This window comes from Corapipo altera, unplaced genomic scaffold, assembly GCF_003945725.1.
Source record: "Corapipo altera isolate COAL_440 unplaced genomic scaffold, ASM394572v1 48, whole genome shotgun sequence".
Classification (NCBI taxonomy): Eukaryota; Metazoa; Chordata; class Aves; order Passeriformes; family Pipridae; genus Corapipo; species Corapipo altera.
In genome coordinates this window covers 4790866-4808295 of record NW_020884931.1, presented here as the reverse complement: position 1 = coordinate 4808295, position 17430 = coordinate 4790866, and the positions used below count along the sequence as shown (strand labels likewise).

The 17430-nt window shown below is 36.8% G+C and overlaps 1 protein-coding gene across 5 annotated transcripts in view; it reads right to left on the bottom strand.

Moving 5' to 3' along the window:
• The window catches only part of ENAH (ENAH, actin regulator), an 86626-nt gene that overhangs the window by 31525 nt on the left and 37671 nt on the right, over positions 1–17430 (bottom strand). For 3 of the 5 annotated variants that reach the window (XM_027659232.1, XM_027659234.1, XM_027659235.1), the window contains exons 2-3: positions 12438–12603; positions 10852–11029 (exon numbers count right to left, since the gene is read on the bottom strand). In XM_027659232.1, coding sequence (XP_027515033.1) covers positions 10852–11029; positions 12438–12603 — 344 coding nt within the window. Of the gene's footprint in view, positions 1–255; positions 268–10851; positions 11030–12437; positions 12604–17430 lie in introns of all 5 variants that reach the window. The other 2 variants (XM_027659229.1, XM_027659230.1) reach the window with 1 other exon arrangement.

The window sequence follows — 17430 nt, the reverse complement described above, 5'->3', positions numbered from 1 at the left end:
CTTTTGCCTTTTAAGCCAAACAAGCTCAAAAACACAATATAGCAAATAAAAACTGCAACAAATGTTACCTTACGCATTTACAGAATGAATTTATTTCACATGGATGGAAAGGTTTCACAGAAATGCAAAACAGATTTTATATATGATGGACTTTGACAAAAGCTTTGAAAAGCACTCCAAGTCTGAGATTTTCTTAAAACAATGAACAAATACTCTTGGAGGAACAGGAAGGGCTCAAAAAATTAAAACACTCACCTAAATAGAACACTGGAAAAGGGGAAGAGGAAAAAAAAAAAAAGGAAAAAAAAAAGAACAGGAGAGAAAAAACATCAGAACCTTATCACCACATTGAGAAAAGGAAGATAAAGTATGTTTCAACAGGTCACACCAAAATTTACTCAGATTTTAGCTCATCAACTTGGATCAAAGACTTTCTTTTTTAGATAGGTAAGTACTGGGTCCAAAGGAACAGAGGCACATCACCAATGTACAAACTGTGAACTCTGCTAAGCACATGAGATGCAAAAGAGAAGGACACGCAAATTCATCTTCAGTTTTTACTGATGGGCAACTCTGAATCATACAACTTCCAAATAACTGTATATGTACATTTAGAAATGAAATATGTATACTTAGAAATGAAATGACTTTTCCATCTTTCTCAAGTCTATTTACAGCACAGAATTATTTACAAAGAATTAACAGATGTGAAGAATTACAAAGTGTGGAATGGAATACAGGGGATCAAGAATGCATTATTTCTGTAAAAACAGGCACTAAACCAGTAAATTATTTAGACTGTAGCTACACTTCAGATTATGGAATTTATAAGCAAGCAGAATTAAAAAAAGATTAAAATGTGTCAAATTCTGAAAACATCCCAAAGCAAAACAGTAATTTCTTGCTGAGATTCCACCCAACTAGTTACAGTGATGGAGTTGTAATGAGATCTCCCCTATACCAAATACCAAAATGTAGAATTTGTTTCCCATCTGAACTTGTGAAAGTCATCCAAACCCATGAAAAGACCATGTGTGATACACTGACACATCTAGGACAGTCAAACAAGTGCCCTGTTTAAAGGTTATACAAAAAGGTTCATTTACTCAGAACAGCATAGTATTGTGTCCACTGTGGTCATAAAGACAATTAACCCTGAAAATTATAAAAGTGTACATTATCTGTGTATCCTACAGTCAAAAAGTAATGTAGGAACTTACTTCTGGAAGATAAAAGCAGAAATTGCACTACAGAGGTGGTATCTTCCTGATTTATTCTTTTCAGCATGTACCTAATGATGTGATGCTGCCCTTGATGTATTTATTATTTTTGCTTCAAGTATCTCCAAGAGATACCCACAGATATAAATCTATACTACTTTTAATGCAAAATATTAAACTGCAATGATAATCAATAATTAAATTATCACTAAGTAGAAACATCTGTTATACTGCTCATCTGGAAAACTTTGCAGCTTTAAAACTTCCATAAGACACACGTCCTGCTTTCATCTCCCCTGTGTGACAGGTGGAAGGCTTTAAGGCCCATAAAACCATGACAGCAGCTCCCAGGCAGCCAGGCTATTTGCTGCCTGCACCATGCTGCAGCCTTTCATGGACTTTAAAAAGTAGACACAAACCAGCAGCAGCTGTGCTGCTGCTTAGAGATGCCATATACACCACTACTGCTTGCCACATCTAATAGAATGCTTGGAGCAAGTCAAGGTTCACAGTCTGAGGTGTAAACTGCAAGTAACGCTAAGTATCAGACACATGACGAAACTCCCTTCCTATTTCTGAGTATGAAACACATTGACCTAAATATTAACAACAAAGAACAGAAATAAAAAGAAATAGTCATACTATGGACATTTACCAACCATTTGCTGTACTGAAAGTACAGCAGAAATGAGAAGTTCAAGCTTCCACCCATTTAATCCTTAAGAGTATTTCACAGGGGGTTTTTGAACAAGGTATTATCATGATGCAGTAGCTCAACATGGACCACCACTCTACAACCTTTCTATTAGTGTGCTCCCACTCTCTTTTTAGCCAACCCCTCCAGAAACCAACCATCGAGCTTCACTTGCACTGGCTATTCCAACCAACCTAGCAGTGAGAAAACCTGTTCTTGTAGCCTCAAACTTTGTTCCAGAGCTCTATCTGCCAGAAAATCATATTGTCAATTCTGCAGAAGGCAATCATCAGCAAGCCAAGTTAGAGTTGACTTGGCCAGCCTACTCCAGTGATGTCCTTCCTTCATAGCTGTATATGCAAGAGAGCAGAACACAATCACCTGCTGACAACTAATTTGGTGGTTACTTGGTTTGTAAGTATTTCATACAAATTTTTGCTGTAAGGAAATGCAATTTGAGTATACCAAAGGCTTTCAAGAAAGAAAAGCTTAGCTACCAAGTCATTTGGCCAGTTTTCTCATCAAATTTCTCTCTGCAAGCACAGATTCTTAACTACCATGTAAATGGACAGTGGCAAGTTAAAGGCACATACCAGGTGGAAAAGTACATTTTACCTGAGAAAATTTATTACAGCAAGCAAAGGCCATCATTTCTTTGTCTGGGTAGTGGGGTAGGTGGTATATTAAATAAGCAGTAGCTAGCTTAAATAAGCTTTCTCAGAGGCTTTTGAACACTTCAAGATACTTCAGAAAAATCAAGCCCCAAGAGAAAATCTCAACAGATACTGCCTGGAAAAAAAGTCTGATCTTCCTACAGGATCACTTAATCTTCAGAAACCAGTACAAGCCAAGTAAGAGATGAGGCTGAATAGTCTATTCATTCTGAGTTTTAAGGAAAACCTAACATCTTTCTTTTTCTAAAGAAAGCACAGATGGTGCACTCCGCAGCACACTCTGACAGACAGAGGATATAATTTCATACTAATTTGTTCAGCAGCCATTCCAGTTTCAGCGCTTTCTGGTTTTCAGCTTATTCTCACCTTTGCATCACATCACCCTTCTTCTATGACAGTTCAGGCAACCGCATGGTGAGAGATGGACGGGAAGTCTAAAAATCTTTAAAAAAACCCAGGGAAAAAAAAGCCTGCATGAAGCATTTTTACCAGCTAGATCACAGCCAGTTCTGGTTCTTCATGTAGTCACACAGACAATTATGCTGGCGCAGCTCAGAGAGTAACGGGCTGCTGGGGGCTGCTTTAACCAAATTAGGCATCCCCAACACCACTCTTTTAAACCACAACCAGAGTTGTAGTTTATCAAACTCCTTAACTTCATTTTCAGCCCTGACATCTTACCTCCATCTCCATTCGAAAGCCGAATCAATTTCCATTGTACAATCCCATAAAGGCATAATTAGCAAACTGGAGATGGAAACAGGTGGTTTCTCCTCCCTCGATGCCTTTGGGTTCCTCCATTCCTCCAGTCTTTCAATTACATTGTGTCTGTTTTGGAGTTTCACACCACACTCTATCCCCCTTCTTTTAATGTCACCTGCATTCTGTTATCAGTGTTGACATAGCAACTGGCTGACATTGAGGACATAAGGTTTCTATAGCCCTAAAAAACCCCATTTATCTGCTGTTCAAGATCTGCACGATACATGTATTACAAGTTGTACAATGAGCTACAATGTATATTTTCATTTGGCTGGACAGGCTTAGGTAACATAAGGATGGGTGAAATGGTTTTTGTGGAGACTGCTGACAGTCAGATCACGTGAAATCTTTGTCAGAACCCCACATGCCCTAGAGTTCCAGAAAGCAAACACACGAAAAACCTCATTCCTCCAATTACTGTACTGTTCAGAGTAGAGCATTAAGAGAAAAAAACTCTAATTTTTTAATAGATCCAGTAAAGCTGGCCAACTATCACACATGAGAATTTTAGTTTGAGGTGAAGATCTCTACTTTCTCCCAAGAGAAAGTTTATACAAACAACTCAGTAACTAAGAGTTTCCACTCTTTCCTTTCTCAGCACGTTAGTGCCAAAACTAAGCAACATTCCAATTATACAGTCTGATATCCAAATCAAAGTATGACTTGACTTTTCAAAGTCTTTTCAAAGACTGAAAGTGAACAGCAAGTTTATTTATACATGTATATAATTTAAACATAACTGCACTAACTATAATCTTCAGAGACAATTTTCACTAAGAACAGGTTGAGTACACCTACTAAGCTAAGACCACAGGCAAGAGTTCAAAGCCACAGCCACTAAGATGTACTTCTGTTCTAGAATATAAGACCTTATAACAGAAAAAAAGTTTTCTACTAAATGCTTAAATGTTTTCTGAATAAATGGAAAGCAGGCTTTTCAGAGATCTATGCAGGGAGTACTAAGAACAATTATGGTGAAGTACCTTCTTTTACTTGTCCCTAGCTCCTTCTCCTCCCATTCAGAGCCTGTCCTGCTCTAGGACATGATAGAACAAAGTCTAGGGAGACTTGCTAACCAGCTTCCAGCAGAAACAAAGCCAAGACGTGGACTTGGGTTATGGATTTATATGCAAGACTATGATGGCCAAAAACTAGGGCATTAACAAGTGACAAAACTGTTCTCTAGTACTTCTATTTGGGTGAATCATCTTCCAGCTGAGACTTCCCTTTCCTTCAAATACCTCCTTCCTCTTATGCTGTTACCATTTTGTAAGTAGCTTCAGCTGAGTTAATTTAGTCATCACTCTATACTTAAAGGAAATACTTTCCATTTCACTCCACAAGTACTTTTACCTGATCAAGATAACAAAAGGCAGCAAGAATAACAAAAATATTCATTAAAATACATTTGAATTTAAGTAGAGGTAAGCCTCCTATCAATGCCAGCAGAGCCTCCTATCAGTGCCAGCAGTGCCTCGGAAACCAGGCGCTGATAACCTGGGTGCCAGGCTTGGCTCAGCACCAGTGTGCTGGGCAACCTTCAGCAGGCTTCCAGTTTCCCTCTGCCATCCTTTCATACAGGGGGAGACAAAGCTTCAGCAGCAGAGAACTATGGTTGCTTAAAGAAGCTACAGTATCACAAACTTCAAATAGCAATTATTGAAATAAAATATATCAGTACCATCTACTGCGGAATATTTACTATTTCCACCACCCCGTTCTGACAAAATTTGTTTAAATAGCAATGTTATAGGTGATGACTGTTGCTACTGGTGTATAATACTACAGAAATGAGCCTAACCAAGCTGTATTTCCACAACTGTGTTCATGATTTTTACGAAAACATCCTGTTCCCAAAAGGCAGATTTAATCTATCTACAACTTCTACTGGGAATATTTTTAAGACAACAATATGAACTCTCAAGGGTAAAATATATTGACATTCCCCAATATTTATTAAATAAAACTTTATCCACAAATTAATATACTTCTGTTTATATTTGCTATACAGTTTAGACCAACTACCAAGTTTTAATTAAATTCTTTGTTCACCTAAAAAAAAATTAAATGCTTTCATGTGATACACCACTAATTCTGAAGAACCATGGAAATCAGAAACACCATACAGGCAACCCTTAAGAATTCATAAAACTTAGCAACTCTCTCTTCGCTTCTAAATACCACAACCAACACTGATGATGCTTTCAATAATCTTAACTGCAATTAAAATGAAAAGGAAGTACTTTGTCCAATAAATAGTTAAAACTTCCTCTTGGTCAATATTTTGGCATATAAATTAGGATTACTTAAATTGGGATTAGCTATTGTAAAAATCTAGAAACTACCAAAATTTTTTCTTTAATCAATCCCACATCTAAAAGGAAGGAAAAATCTTGCTAGCAAAAATGGAGATATTATCCAACTTCTGACAACACAGGTAATAATATCATCACGTTACTCTCTTTCTTACAGGGAGTGCTGACAGCCTGCTCCAGAGGCTGGCTTAGAGTACAGGTATAGCATAATTACTTCACTGCTGTAGAATTTTCTCTTTTCTCTATACAAGTTTTAGCATGACATGAACCAAAACAGTACGAAGAGAAGCATCTGGGATCCCCCCGTGAGCTCCGGATATATTTTTCTCCTTTCAGTCTTCCATTGTCTTTCAATATATTCCAATTAGGAAACCTCAATTTTTGGTTGTTTGCATTTCCCAGAGATATTAAATTATTCAACGCACGATATAAGTGCATTCCCCTATCAGCAAGGATTTAATTAACTATCTCTGCTATAAGAAAAAGGACTGTAGATACAGTCATAGGAAAAGCATGCATCTTTACCTCATAAAAGTTTTTTTTATTTAATAACTGGACAACCTAACTTCTAGAGTTAATAATTCAAGAGAAATTCAAAGAACGTGAACCACAGGAGCTTTTTTCCCCAGGATTAGATAAACAAAATAATGAGACCCTGGAAACACAAAAACTGTTTTTTTTTCCTCCTCCCCATTTTCCTATGAATTAAACTGCAATCTAAGGCAGTACTACAACAGCATCACTGAAGCCATTCCCCCCCTTGCCTTTATATCCAGAACAGCCCAAAATCTTTTCAAGGATCAATATATAACTGCTAAAGATTAGTACAAAAAGCATCATGAATCTTAGGTATATGTAGTAAGAATTAGAACAGGCTTATTTACGGTTGTATGACATCCTTCAGTTCTTCTTCCGACGCTTTCATCTTCTGCAACAAACAACTCAAAGTACCTCCTCAAATGCAAATTACACATATATAAATCTCATCTTTCGTTTCTTATTCCCTTAGCAAGGCTTTCCCGAGATTGAAGAGAGATGCCACACAAAGCAACACCAATTCCAACTGAACTAGTAGGTACTTCTGCAGCAAAACTGAGTATGATACTCCTTTGTTCCTCCCATCTCCCAGAGCACACTTCCCTTATTTACCCTTATTCCTTCAAAGAAATAATCCATTGTCTCACACACAGAATTTTCCCAGCCATCTAATTTCCTTTCATTGACACTTTACTCATTCCAGAGCCACTTTGATTGCAACACTGAGCTCTACTTAATGCAGATATGAATATTTTCTTTGTAATTAAATGCAAAACTTTCACAGAGCCATCAGCTTTAGACAAGACCAATAACTGAATATCTGAACTCATTGCACACAGTCTTAAAGCCTGAAATCCTCTTCAAATGACTTCTTAAACTGATGACACACACTTGTCATTTGATGCAGGTGTAGCTCCAAACAATCATTTAATGAAATAAGTAAGTCTTTCAAAATCTTCCCAAATGAGTGACAGAAAGAAATCTTAGTTCAGTTTTAATGCAACTTCTAAATAGTATGAGGCAAGAACCTGTAGTATTAGTAGTCTACCTTAAAATTCCAGGAGAAAATAAAGTCCTGTGTTGTTTTTCTCTGCTGAATTTGCAGGTGGCCTACAATCTGCTCAACTAGCCAGCAGGAAAATAGTGTCTGGTTGAACAGCTACTAGCTAATGCAATTATTCAAACCAGAGCGGAGTTGAAACACTTTGATTTTTACATAAAATAAAATAAGCAGAGTTCAAGCATATAAGTCAGGATGTTCATATGATCAGCCCTGAAAATCAGCGGGAAGAAAAAAAACCTAGACCTGCAGAATATTTCAGACAGTTTCACTGACAAGGCAGCCACTGCTTCGGAGCCCTTTGAAACAAACCTGTAGTGGTTTTTTTAGAAGAAAACAGTTTTAGAAGAAAACTGCCAGCTGCAGTAAAGCCTTTAACTTTAGAGACTCTCACTCTGCATTCTGAACTCATCAGAATGAGGAAAAGCCCATCCCTGCGAGCTCAGCGGTACAGGGCACCCAGTGCCGTCACCTCGGCTTCGGCAGATCCACTAGAGGGAGATCCTAAATTAAACAACCTCCAATTTCGCCAGCAGCCAGTAGAACAGCTGAGGATGCCAACTGCAAGCAAAGATCAATGACATTTTTCAAATATATGCAAGAGAGGGAGACCATGATTTAATTTTATTTTAAAAAGAGCGAGAGAGCCATACCCAACAGCTGACTTGCAAACTAAAAGGATGTACACAGCACAATCTTTAATATTCCTCAGAAGTCATTTAGATTTCTGTGAACCCTTGCATAAAATTTAAAATTCATCTACAGCTTTATGAATTTCTGAATAGTATGCTCAGCTAACATTAAAAGTGCTTTCCTTTTATGAATAAAATACAACACAGAATAACCAAGCTAATAAAAGAAATCGCCAAAGTGAGAAAACAGCAGAAAATAAGGATACTGCAAGAATCAAACTTCAACTGTAAGCAATTCTACAGTAAAAGGAAAGTTACCTATATAGCATTTATTTTACTTGAGTTGGAAGCTCTATATGCTATATTTCATACGCTAGAAAATACAGCAATTTAAAATATTAGAGACAAGTTGTCCTCTTTAAGTACAGATTTTTCAGTTCTTTAAGTATGGATTTTGAAGCAGTATCTTCTTAATACCAATTGCATGTGTGAGAAGTCTTTAAAATCCTAGCAGATAATTGAAAGAAACAAAACCATCAATATATTATGCATTGATCTTCACGTATTTATAACTTCACTTTTATAACATATACCCTCTCGACACCTTTCCAAAAAAGAGGCTAATTTGTTTATAAAAGAAGGGAAGTTGCAATCCATTTTCTAAAATGTAGAGCTACTATGAAAGCCTCAGAGTCAGTGACCCATCTAAGTAAATATTCAGCTATTTCAGAGATGCTGGGGGGGAAAACTTAACAGCAAGGATTCGTTTCTAGCTGCACTTTTAGGAAATTATATCAACTACAGAGAGAAGAAATGCATTAAACTTTGAGCAAGGAGTCCAATTAGCTTGATCCTAAACTGCAAGCTACTCAGTATCCCATTTCCAATACTGAAGCAGGCATGTTTAGAAAGATACTTGATCTTTTTTAATTCTTACACTGATAGAGGTCAGAAAATATGTAGATCATACATATTAACATATGTAGATCATACATATAAGACAAACCTCCCAGCTAATAAAACTTAGGAACACTTGATAACAGTATTCTAACACAGATACATTATGAACATTATCTTAAAATATTCTCTGGAAATGTTACAAGGCTTACAGAGCAATCCTATATGCATAGTTAGGACTTTTTTTTAAAAGCAGCAGTGCTAAACTACTCATCTTCAGACATCTGCTGAAAACCATGCTGATAATGTTAAGTTTTGGTTTTATTTCATCTTGATGGAAGCTTAAGAGCACCTATGTGTCAGTGACAGAAAAAGCTAATCTTAAACAACTACAGTTCTTTTTGGCTGACAGGGGCTAGGGAAGAACAGTTATCTCTCCTGTGCCCACCATTAGCTTGTGATGCAGCTAATTAATGCATTTTGACTTGTACCTACTGCTGCTACCAAGTCAAATCACAAGGAGAAACAAAGTGACTACTTCACAATTCAGAAAACTTAAGGTTACAATCAGCCACTTTCAGACAAAATTACACAACTTAATTCATGTCCCTGTCAGAGCTACACCTCAAAACTGTCAAGAACGAACCAGTAGATGACAGCACTGTAGCTAGCACCTGGGCTGTGATACTACAGTCATACTCAACTCTCATTTCAAAATTTGCCAAAAACAAAACAACCAGTCATCAGAGATTAACTGGTCTTTAAGTGAACGAAGCAGACAAACTCCAACTGAAGTGGTACCTTAGTTCAGTAAAACTTCCGCTACTGAAAAAATGTATCAATTCAGCTGTTAGCCCACATATTCTTTGCATAAAACAGCAAGAGAATTAGGATTAGACAAATTGCAATCCACGAAGACACGCTGACCAAAAAATGAGCACTGTCATGCCTACTGAGGGTAGGAGAATAGGAATCACAACTGGATTATTTTAGCAGGCAAAAAGAAACCCTATAACTCTAGCTACCATTTCTATTTTGGCCTCATATGTTGCATAACAGTGTAAGCACTGCAGAATGTATCATCCATGGTCTAGATAGCTTAGTTTCAAAAGGTAAGTCTTGAAACAACTACCAGAATAAAGAGCAACTTGATAAAGTCACCTTTTTTGCTGTAGTTGAGACAGCCCTAGTAAAGTTATCTACAGCCTCTCCTACACACAAGAAAGAAAACCAGTACAGAAGAACTATCTCTTGTTACATGGGCAATCTTTAAAGTTTAATGAGGACAAAAGAATTCTATTTGGTTACAAGAACACAAAGGACTCTTAGTCTTTTAAAAGAAAAACTCCCTGTGTGTGTATCACAGTGTTACACTGATCAATTTGCTGTAGAGCCTACCTAGAATATGTTACAGATATCACCTGAAGACTGAAAGCAACTAATTTTTCCACCAATGTTTTACACCCTATGTCATCCCAGTCTTCAAACAGATAAAATGACAGACCTGTTGTCTAAATTTTATGTGCTCATCTGAAGGTTACCCCTGGATTTAAGGCCTCAAAGCTAGAAAACTCTTTATGGTAAGAACTGCCAAAGAGGATGACCTGAATTCTTAAGTTTGGAGGAAAAAACCTCTTATTTTTATAATAAATCAGTAATCAATGAGAAGCAAGGATACTGACACACCATAAGAATGCTGAATGAGTCTAGAAATCCTGAAAAGTATCCTAATTACAAAGTACATCTTTCTTGGTCAGGTCTTTTGGTTTTGCTTCCTTGAAGAAAAAAAAAGGCAAAGCCAGCAGTTTTTATAGGTAATAGATAATATGAAAATTGATTTACTTGCTAGGAATTGCATTTACAGGGATAGCAGTGCAGTTGAGAATCACTGTTAAGAAGCAGTAATTAGTTAGACAAAACACCCAAATAATTAAAATGCCTAGAGGCTGAATCACGATTAGAAACAAGATTTATTGACTTTCCCGCATAATCATTGAATTTTTTTTCATTTCTGTATTTGAACAATCTTAGGAAAAAAAAAATACTTAAGAGATTCTTACCAGCTTCCTGTGAATTTAATACTTCTAAGGCATGCATCATGGCACTTGCAAAGACATTGGCATCTTCTTTGCTGCCAAAATTCAGACCGTACACCTGCCTGGCATCACGCCACTGGTGGAAGGTCTGTGTAGCCTGATTGTACTTCAACCCTTTCGGAATGGCACAATTTATTACCACCTACAATCGTTAAAAAAAAAAAAAAAATTACTTCTGTTTAAAATTGCTGTTTCATCACAAGTTTCAGCTTTGTATAGATTTTATTCTTTAACCACATGGGTTAATTCAAGACCCACAATCTGAAAGACCAAAATGCTGAAGCACATAACCATTTCAATTTTAATTCCAAGGCTGTATGTAATCAGTGATGAGAATACACAAGGGGACTAATGAGATATTTTGTATCAACTTTTGTAGCTTAAGTGTTCTCACTTCAAAAGATGCCGCGATGTTTCGTAACAGCAATGTAGTAACATCAACAGTTCTGACTTTCAGCAGCAGACTACTTGATGTGAATATGCACTTGGAATTCAGAAACTCAGTTTTCCATGAATTTCACAGAGTATTTGTTACAATTTTTTTTACCCACGTTATCACCTTCTCTCTGAGGCTGCTGCGCCCCTTGGCCTGCAGGGCTTTCAGCAGCAGTTTATGTGAACTTCTAGGATGCATCACAAGGTATCATTTTGCAAGATCGTTACGGCTCACACAAAAGATGATAAATTCGAGCTGGTAGTACAACCATTTACTACAAGCCATCCACTAAGAGGATCCCATTGCACTTCGATAACTGGATCACTCTCACCTTTTTTGCTGAATAATGGGAGGAAAAAACCCCACGTTTGTTCTCAGATGAATGCACAGAAATCATTTATTATTTGGAATAAGTGCATAGTGACAAATCACATGAGAGATTATCAGTCTAAGCTTCAGGTGTGTGATAAATGACCAAGAACAGACCAAAACAATTCTATGAAATGCTGGGAGAAAAGGAAACAAATACAAGAAGCTTTCCTCAAACAAAAGATTAGATTTTTAACCCCATCGTAAGTATCACATGGCAGAGCATATTTCAAGACACAACGCTCAATTTGCCATTTAATCCCGATCCAGTAACTTCATCAAGGAAATTAAGATATAATCCTTATTAATCCCTTCTCAGTCTCTCAAAGCATTACCAAATATCAGACAGCTTTTTGGTCAAAATGATCTGGGGAAATGAGATATCATGCATCTAAGTTTTGATAAGACAGGAAGAGCCAAAAGACAACTGCTGGTGTCTACGCAGACTGCAGCTGACAGCACAGAGCAGGGAAGAAAAGCTTTTAGGTTGCTACTTTGCCTTAAAAACAACCAGATGACTTCTGTGTACACTACTAGCCTTTGTAGACAGATATCTGTAAGAAGGGATGGTAAAAGGTCTGTTGCCTTGGAGGTATGCAAAGTGCTTAGTTCATGGGGAAAAAAGCAATAACACAGTTTTGCTCCTTCAATTAAAAAAAAAAAAAATCCATTTATTATTTCCTGGTCCCATAATTTTGCTGAAGGCTTATTTCTTAACATTCCAAATTTTCAGAGATTTCCTTACCTGATGATCCTGAATCTTCCTGCCCACTACTCTGAATGTGTTGTTGCCTGTGTGATGATATATATGAACTCTGCTGAATCCAGTTGATCCACCAGCTGGTACCCATTTCTTATTGGCATCGTCGTAGACCATTACAGCAGCTCGTGCTTGGCAGATACTCTGTTCACTGTTAAAATACAAATATTTTGGAGGAGAAAATAAAATTACTTATGGCAAACCATCAATTTTCTGGTCAGTTTTTTTTTTTAACTCAAAATGTTAAAGCAATACTCCTTGCAACTTGCCGAAACACCCACCTTTCTGAATATAAACCCTGTAGCACTTTGACATTTTGTTTACGTGTGTTCATTCTAGAGAGTTATGGTCAAGACAGACAGGCCTAACTACTAATGAAAGAGATCAGGAAGATATTTACTTTTCCTGCACTTTCCCCCTCTGCTTTCTCCTCACCACCAACCATGAATTTTAATTAAATGCCATAACAATACACAAAGTTTTGTGCAAAATCTGAAAGAGCAAAGAATTTGGTGTCACACTAGCTTCATACAGTTTGGATTTTCCAGAGGCAGTTACTTCCAAAAGAGGTAAGAATTGGAAAGCCCTTGCTCCCTTTAACATATATAGAACAAAACAAACACATGTGGGACAAAGTTCAGCACAAAAAATTCACCAGCTCGTAAATGAAATGCATTTTGGTTTTGTCACATTTTACAACAGTCAACAGCTAGATGTAACATTTTCTCCCAGAGAAAAGGTTCCACCGATTACTGAAAAGTGCAATTTCATCAGGAGATTGCTATCAGTAGCTAATCCTGATTATGCCAGTCATCTGGAAGCTAAGGTAGAGCCTGAAGTTACAAAGGAGCGTATCACGAATGTCATTATATTCGAAATACAAGAAATCAGAACATACCATAAACACACTGTTTACTAGGAGAGGAAAGGGTGATACTATGCAAGTTGGCTTTACGGAAAATGTCCAGATGTAGAGAGGAAGTAAAAATAGAAAGGAATGATTTCTTATCAGTAAGTCAAATTCTCTGAACATACCACTCCGGTACATCCAACATTATAGAAAGCACATGATGCCTGGCTTGTAAGGAATGCGGTCTGCCATTTGGAAAATTGAGAAGGCTGAGGAGACATACATTCTTCAAAAGTTACAAAAGGAAAGAAATGAAGTATTTCTTCATATTTTATGAAGGAGGAAGATGATGCCTCTTCCATCCATCTTTCTTGGAGGGGGGAAGGGTGTGGTTTTTATTGGTTGGTTGGTTTGGGGAGGGGGGTGTGTGTTTGTTGGGTTGGTTTTTTTTAAAGATCATGTTGAATTTCCTAATATCTTATTTCTGTCTCCCAACACAAGAAAATTCTGCACTGTATCCAGATGTTTTGTTAACTTTCAATACTGACATTTTTGAGAAAACAGCATCAATTTCTATAATACTTTCCATGACAATCTAACAATTAGAAAAGCACTGAACACTGGGATGCTTTTCAAGGCTAGGGGAGAAGAGGGAGTACTGAGATCATGTCTCTTATGCACACAAGAGATTCAAGAACAAACGAGGAAATACTTTCTTAATTTTAAAAATGCACGTGTTCTAGTCTCATCAACTATTCAACAGCTAGATAAGAATTGGATTGCAACCTCCAATTAGACCACCCTTTTTCTAGCCAGAAACTAGTTCAATGTAGGGACACTAAAATTATAATATACATATAAACAGTGCTTTTTTTCTAAGCATAATTTACAGTTTAGACTGGAAGGACCACATCTGATCCAAGAAGAAAGATTAGATGCAAAGAAAATAAATTTAGTTACAACTTTTATGTGTTTCACAGCCCCATTAAAAATATGGCACAGTTAAATAATGTTCACTCATTTGAGAAGAGGGTAATGCAAGAACCTACTGGATTCCTTTATTTTTAGATATTTTGGCACACATCTTAAAGTTCAAACCCAGAAACATTCTGTACTGTTCTCAAAGTACATGACAAACAGTAGTGGTTTTTCTAAAATGCCTAACAGTATTACAGTAAACTTGGAAAACTTCTGAATCCGTAACAATTTCTTGCTACGTTTGAATTTGGATCAATCACAAGCATGATAAAGCGTAGGTGACAGGACCTAGATACTGATTTGGAAGCAGAGCCATGTGGTTCGCAGAGTTCTTGCCAAAAAATAACTTCAACTCAGTCATGTGCCAGACAGATCAAAAAAAAAAAATCTATTAAAAATTGAGACTATGATTCTAAGCTAATATGTTCCAATTACAACGAAGGTAGAACCAGAGAGTGATTGAGTAATGGTACAGTGATCAGAAGACTTAATTATTAGGACAGACCGTCAAAGATCAGGTGTTCTTATTCAGAGAATTTCTCCCTGCCTTGCCTTGGTCCTTTCTCAGGCCTAAGTTTAAAGAAGTTTTTATGATTTTATTTAACATACCGAGAGGAGGAAAAAAAAAAAAGAAAAACCTATTAATTTTAGAACTATTTGGTATTCAATGGCACACTTCACAAGTGCAAATACGATGACCTTGAGTAGAATTTCTAGCTTTTCTTTAACAACTGTTAAACTATTTTTAGTTCTGCTTCTCAGGCTATGCCTTGTAACTGGAACTATTACCCAAGTCTAGATCTCAAATACTTCATGCTCCATTTAAAATAAAACAATTTTCTTAGGAGGGAATTATTCTTATCCATATAAAGATATGAGATGATTCACATACTTTTAGAAGTTACAAATAAAAACAATTTTCAGTTGACCTTTTCAATCACTACACAATAAAACTTCTGCCCTCATTTCACACAAATCCTATAACTAAAATTTCAATGTTCCAGGTATGTAATTTTCATATCCAGGTATCAATTTGAAGGTGACATACTCCCCTCCTGCCAGCAGTTCCCACCAATCATCACTTTGTTTATCAGGCTGCAACAGAGAGATGGAAAAATAAAGCTATCCCTATTAGAAAAAAATTAAACCATCACAGTATGCCAGCTTGTTTCCAGAGTTCAATAATTCCATATTACTAGATGCAGGGGAGATTTATTTAAATACTTTCTCTTAGTAACAATTCTCTATAGCGATTACATTTCGTTTTGAAGAAAAGCATGGAGGCATGAGCTTTAGTAAAGAATCTTTAAGTCTGCTCTTCAATGGCCATTTGATAGTTTAGCATTTGAATACAGTATATCATATATTGTAGCCATTAAACACTATAAAGTAAATATTTAAGTCTCAAAAAAAAAAAAAAATCACTTTTTTTTTTTTGTTACAACTCCACTAACTTCAAAAGGTTACTACTCCAAATCAAAAATTCATGCTGGTAGCTCATGACTATCTTTGACTGGTCTAATGAAAAAGAAGGTTTGGGTTTTTTTCCATGTTCCAACTTTTTCTAGGAAAATGCCGAGTTCAACATACAGACTGCTGCTAAAACCTGAGCCAGTGCTCTTGTATTCCTGTAAAAATATACATGAACTTAAAATTCAATTCAAAGGAAAAAGAGCCAACTGAATCAAAACAGTATAATTTATTATGTTTCTTGCTTATCACGCTTATTACACTTCTCTGCTGTACTTCTTACAGGAAACAAGTCTTCACTGATCTCCATATTAATACATGAATTGTCTCCACAGGGTTTGCTGTAACACATGTCCCTTACATGCAGGAACTGACCTGTGCTAGGATGACTTCATTCACTGCACCAGAATCACTTTAGTCTGTTCAGAAAGGCACATTTCTTACGGACAGATTACTTTTCACTAGTGGGAAATAAACAAATCGTCTACAGTCACGTTGAAAGAGAAAACAAAAAGGGTTTTCACCTATTTGTCACATCTTCACCTATTTGCCAAGCATCCTACAGGGTTTACTTGCCTTTCTACAAATTTGCCTCTTCCTGGTGTCGTGTAACAACTCCAGAAACCATTACACTTGGATTAGCCTGCCCTTTCCCCATATGAGAGCTCATTGGGGGATGTGGGAGAAGGAGAGAAGGGATCTATCTCCAGCTTCAAATGATACTGCCAAAAGGCACAGCTGCTCTTAAGAACTGATTGCTAACTCATTAGGGCAGTGGTCTGGGGAACTAAAGTGACAATCCGAACATTAACTATGAAAAATGGAGAAATTGTATGTTCCCAAGTAAACTTACTAAACTCAGTATATGAGTTATAATATATATATATATGCAGAAAAGTGAAAATTCATACAAGAGAACATTCACGCAAAAGAATGCTTACCAAACCTTAGGAAACAAAGTGTACAAGCTTTCTTCCCAAAATGTAAAGCTTGACAAATAGCTGAATAAATATATTTTAGGAAGACTTCTTCTCTAGACAAAGATGTAAGGCTCTGATTGTTACAGCCAACCATTATTCTGGGTAAGTCCACCTACAGCAATACCATATAAAGCCAAAGACAGGGTGGCTGGTTTTTATTTGGGGTGGAAGAGTGGGGGGAGGTCTGGCACTCAAAAGGCTCACACAAAAAACCACAGTAGTAATGAATCATAACTATAAGATTATTCTTATGGGAGAATATACTTTCCTCCTCCAGTGATGAGATCATATGGAAAGCTCAAAAACCATAGCAAACTGAACCCTAACAGACATCATTCTTTTGCCCAGATGGAATGTGTTCATTCTTTCACTCCCAAGTTCTTAAGCTCAATGCACAGTGACACCAATCCACAGTCTGCTGACTTAAGCCTTTTTTTTTTCCCCTCTCCACAAAAAGTGAATGCTTGGTTTTCCTCTCTCAAGAACTAAAAAGGATAAACATACTTAACCAATCAAACTCTTATGAAAAACAGCACGATAGCAGCCACAGAATAGATCATTTAACTATACTAACAAGAGCAAGGAAAAGCTGTGACTGCTCTCATTCTCAACCTTCAGTGTTTTTCTCAGTGATGTAACAATTAGGGTTTTGAAAAATCATTTCCCACTACCGCTGCTTCTGGTGATTCAGGGATTTTTT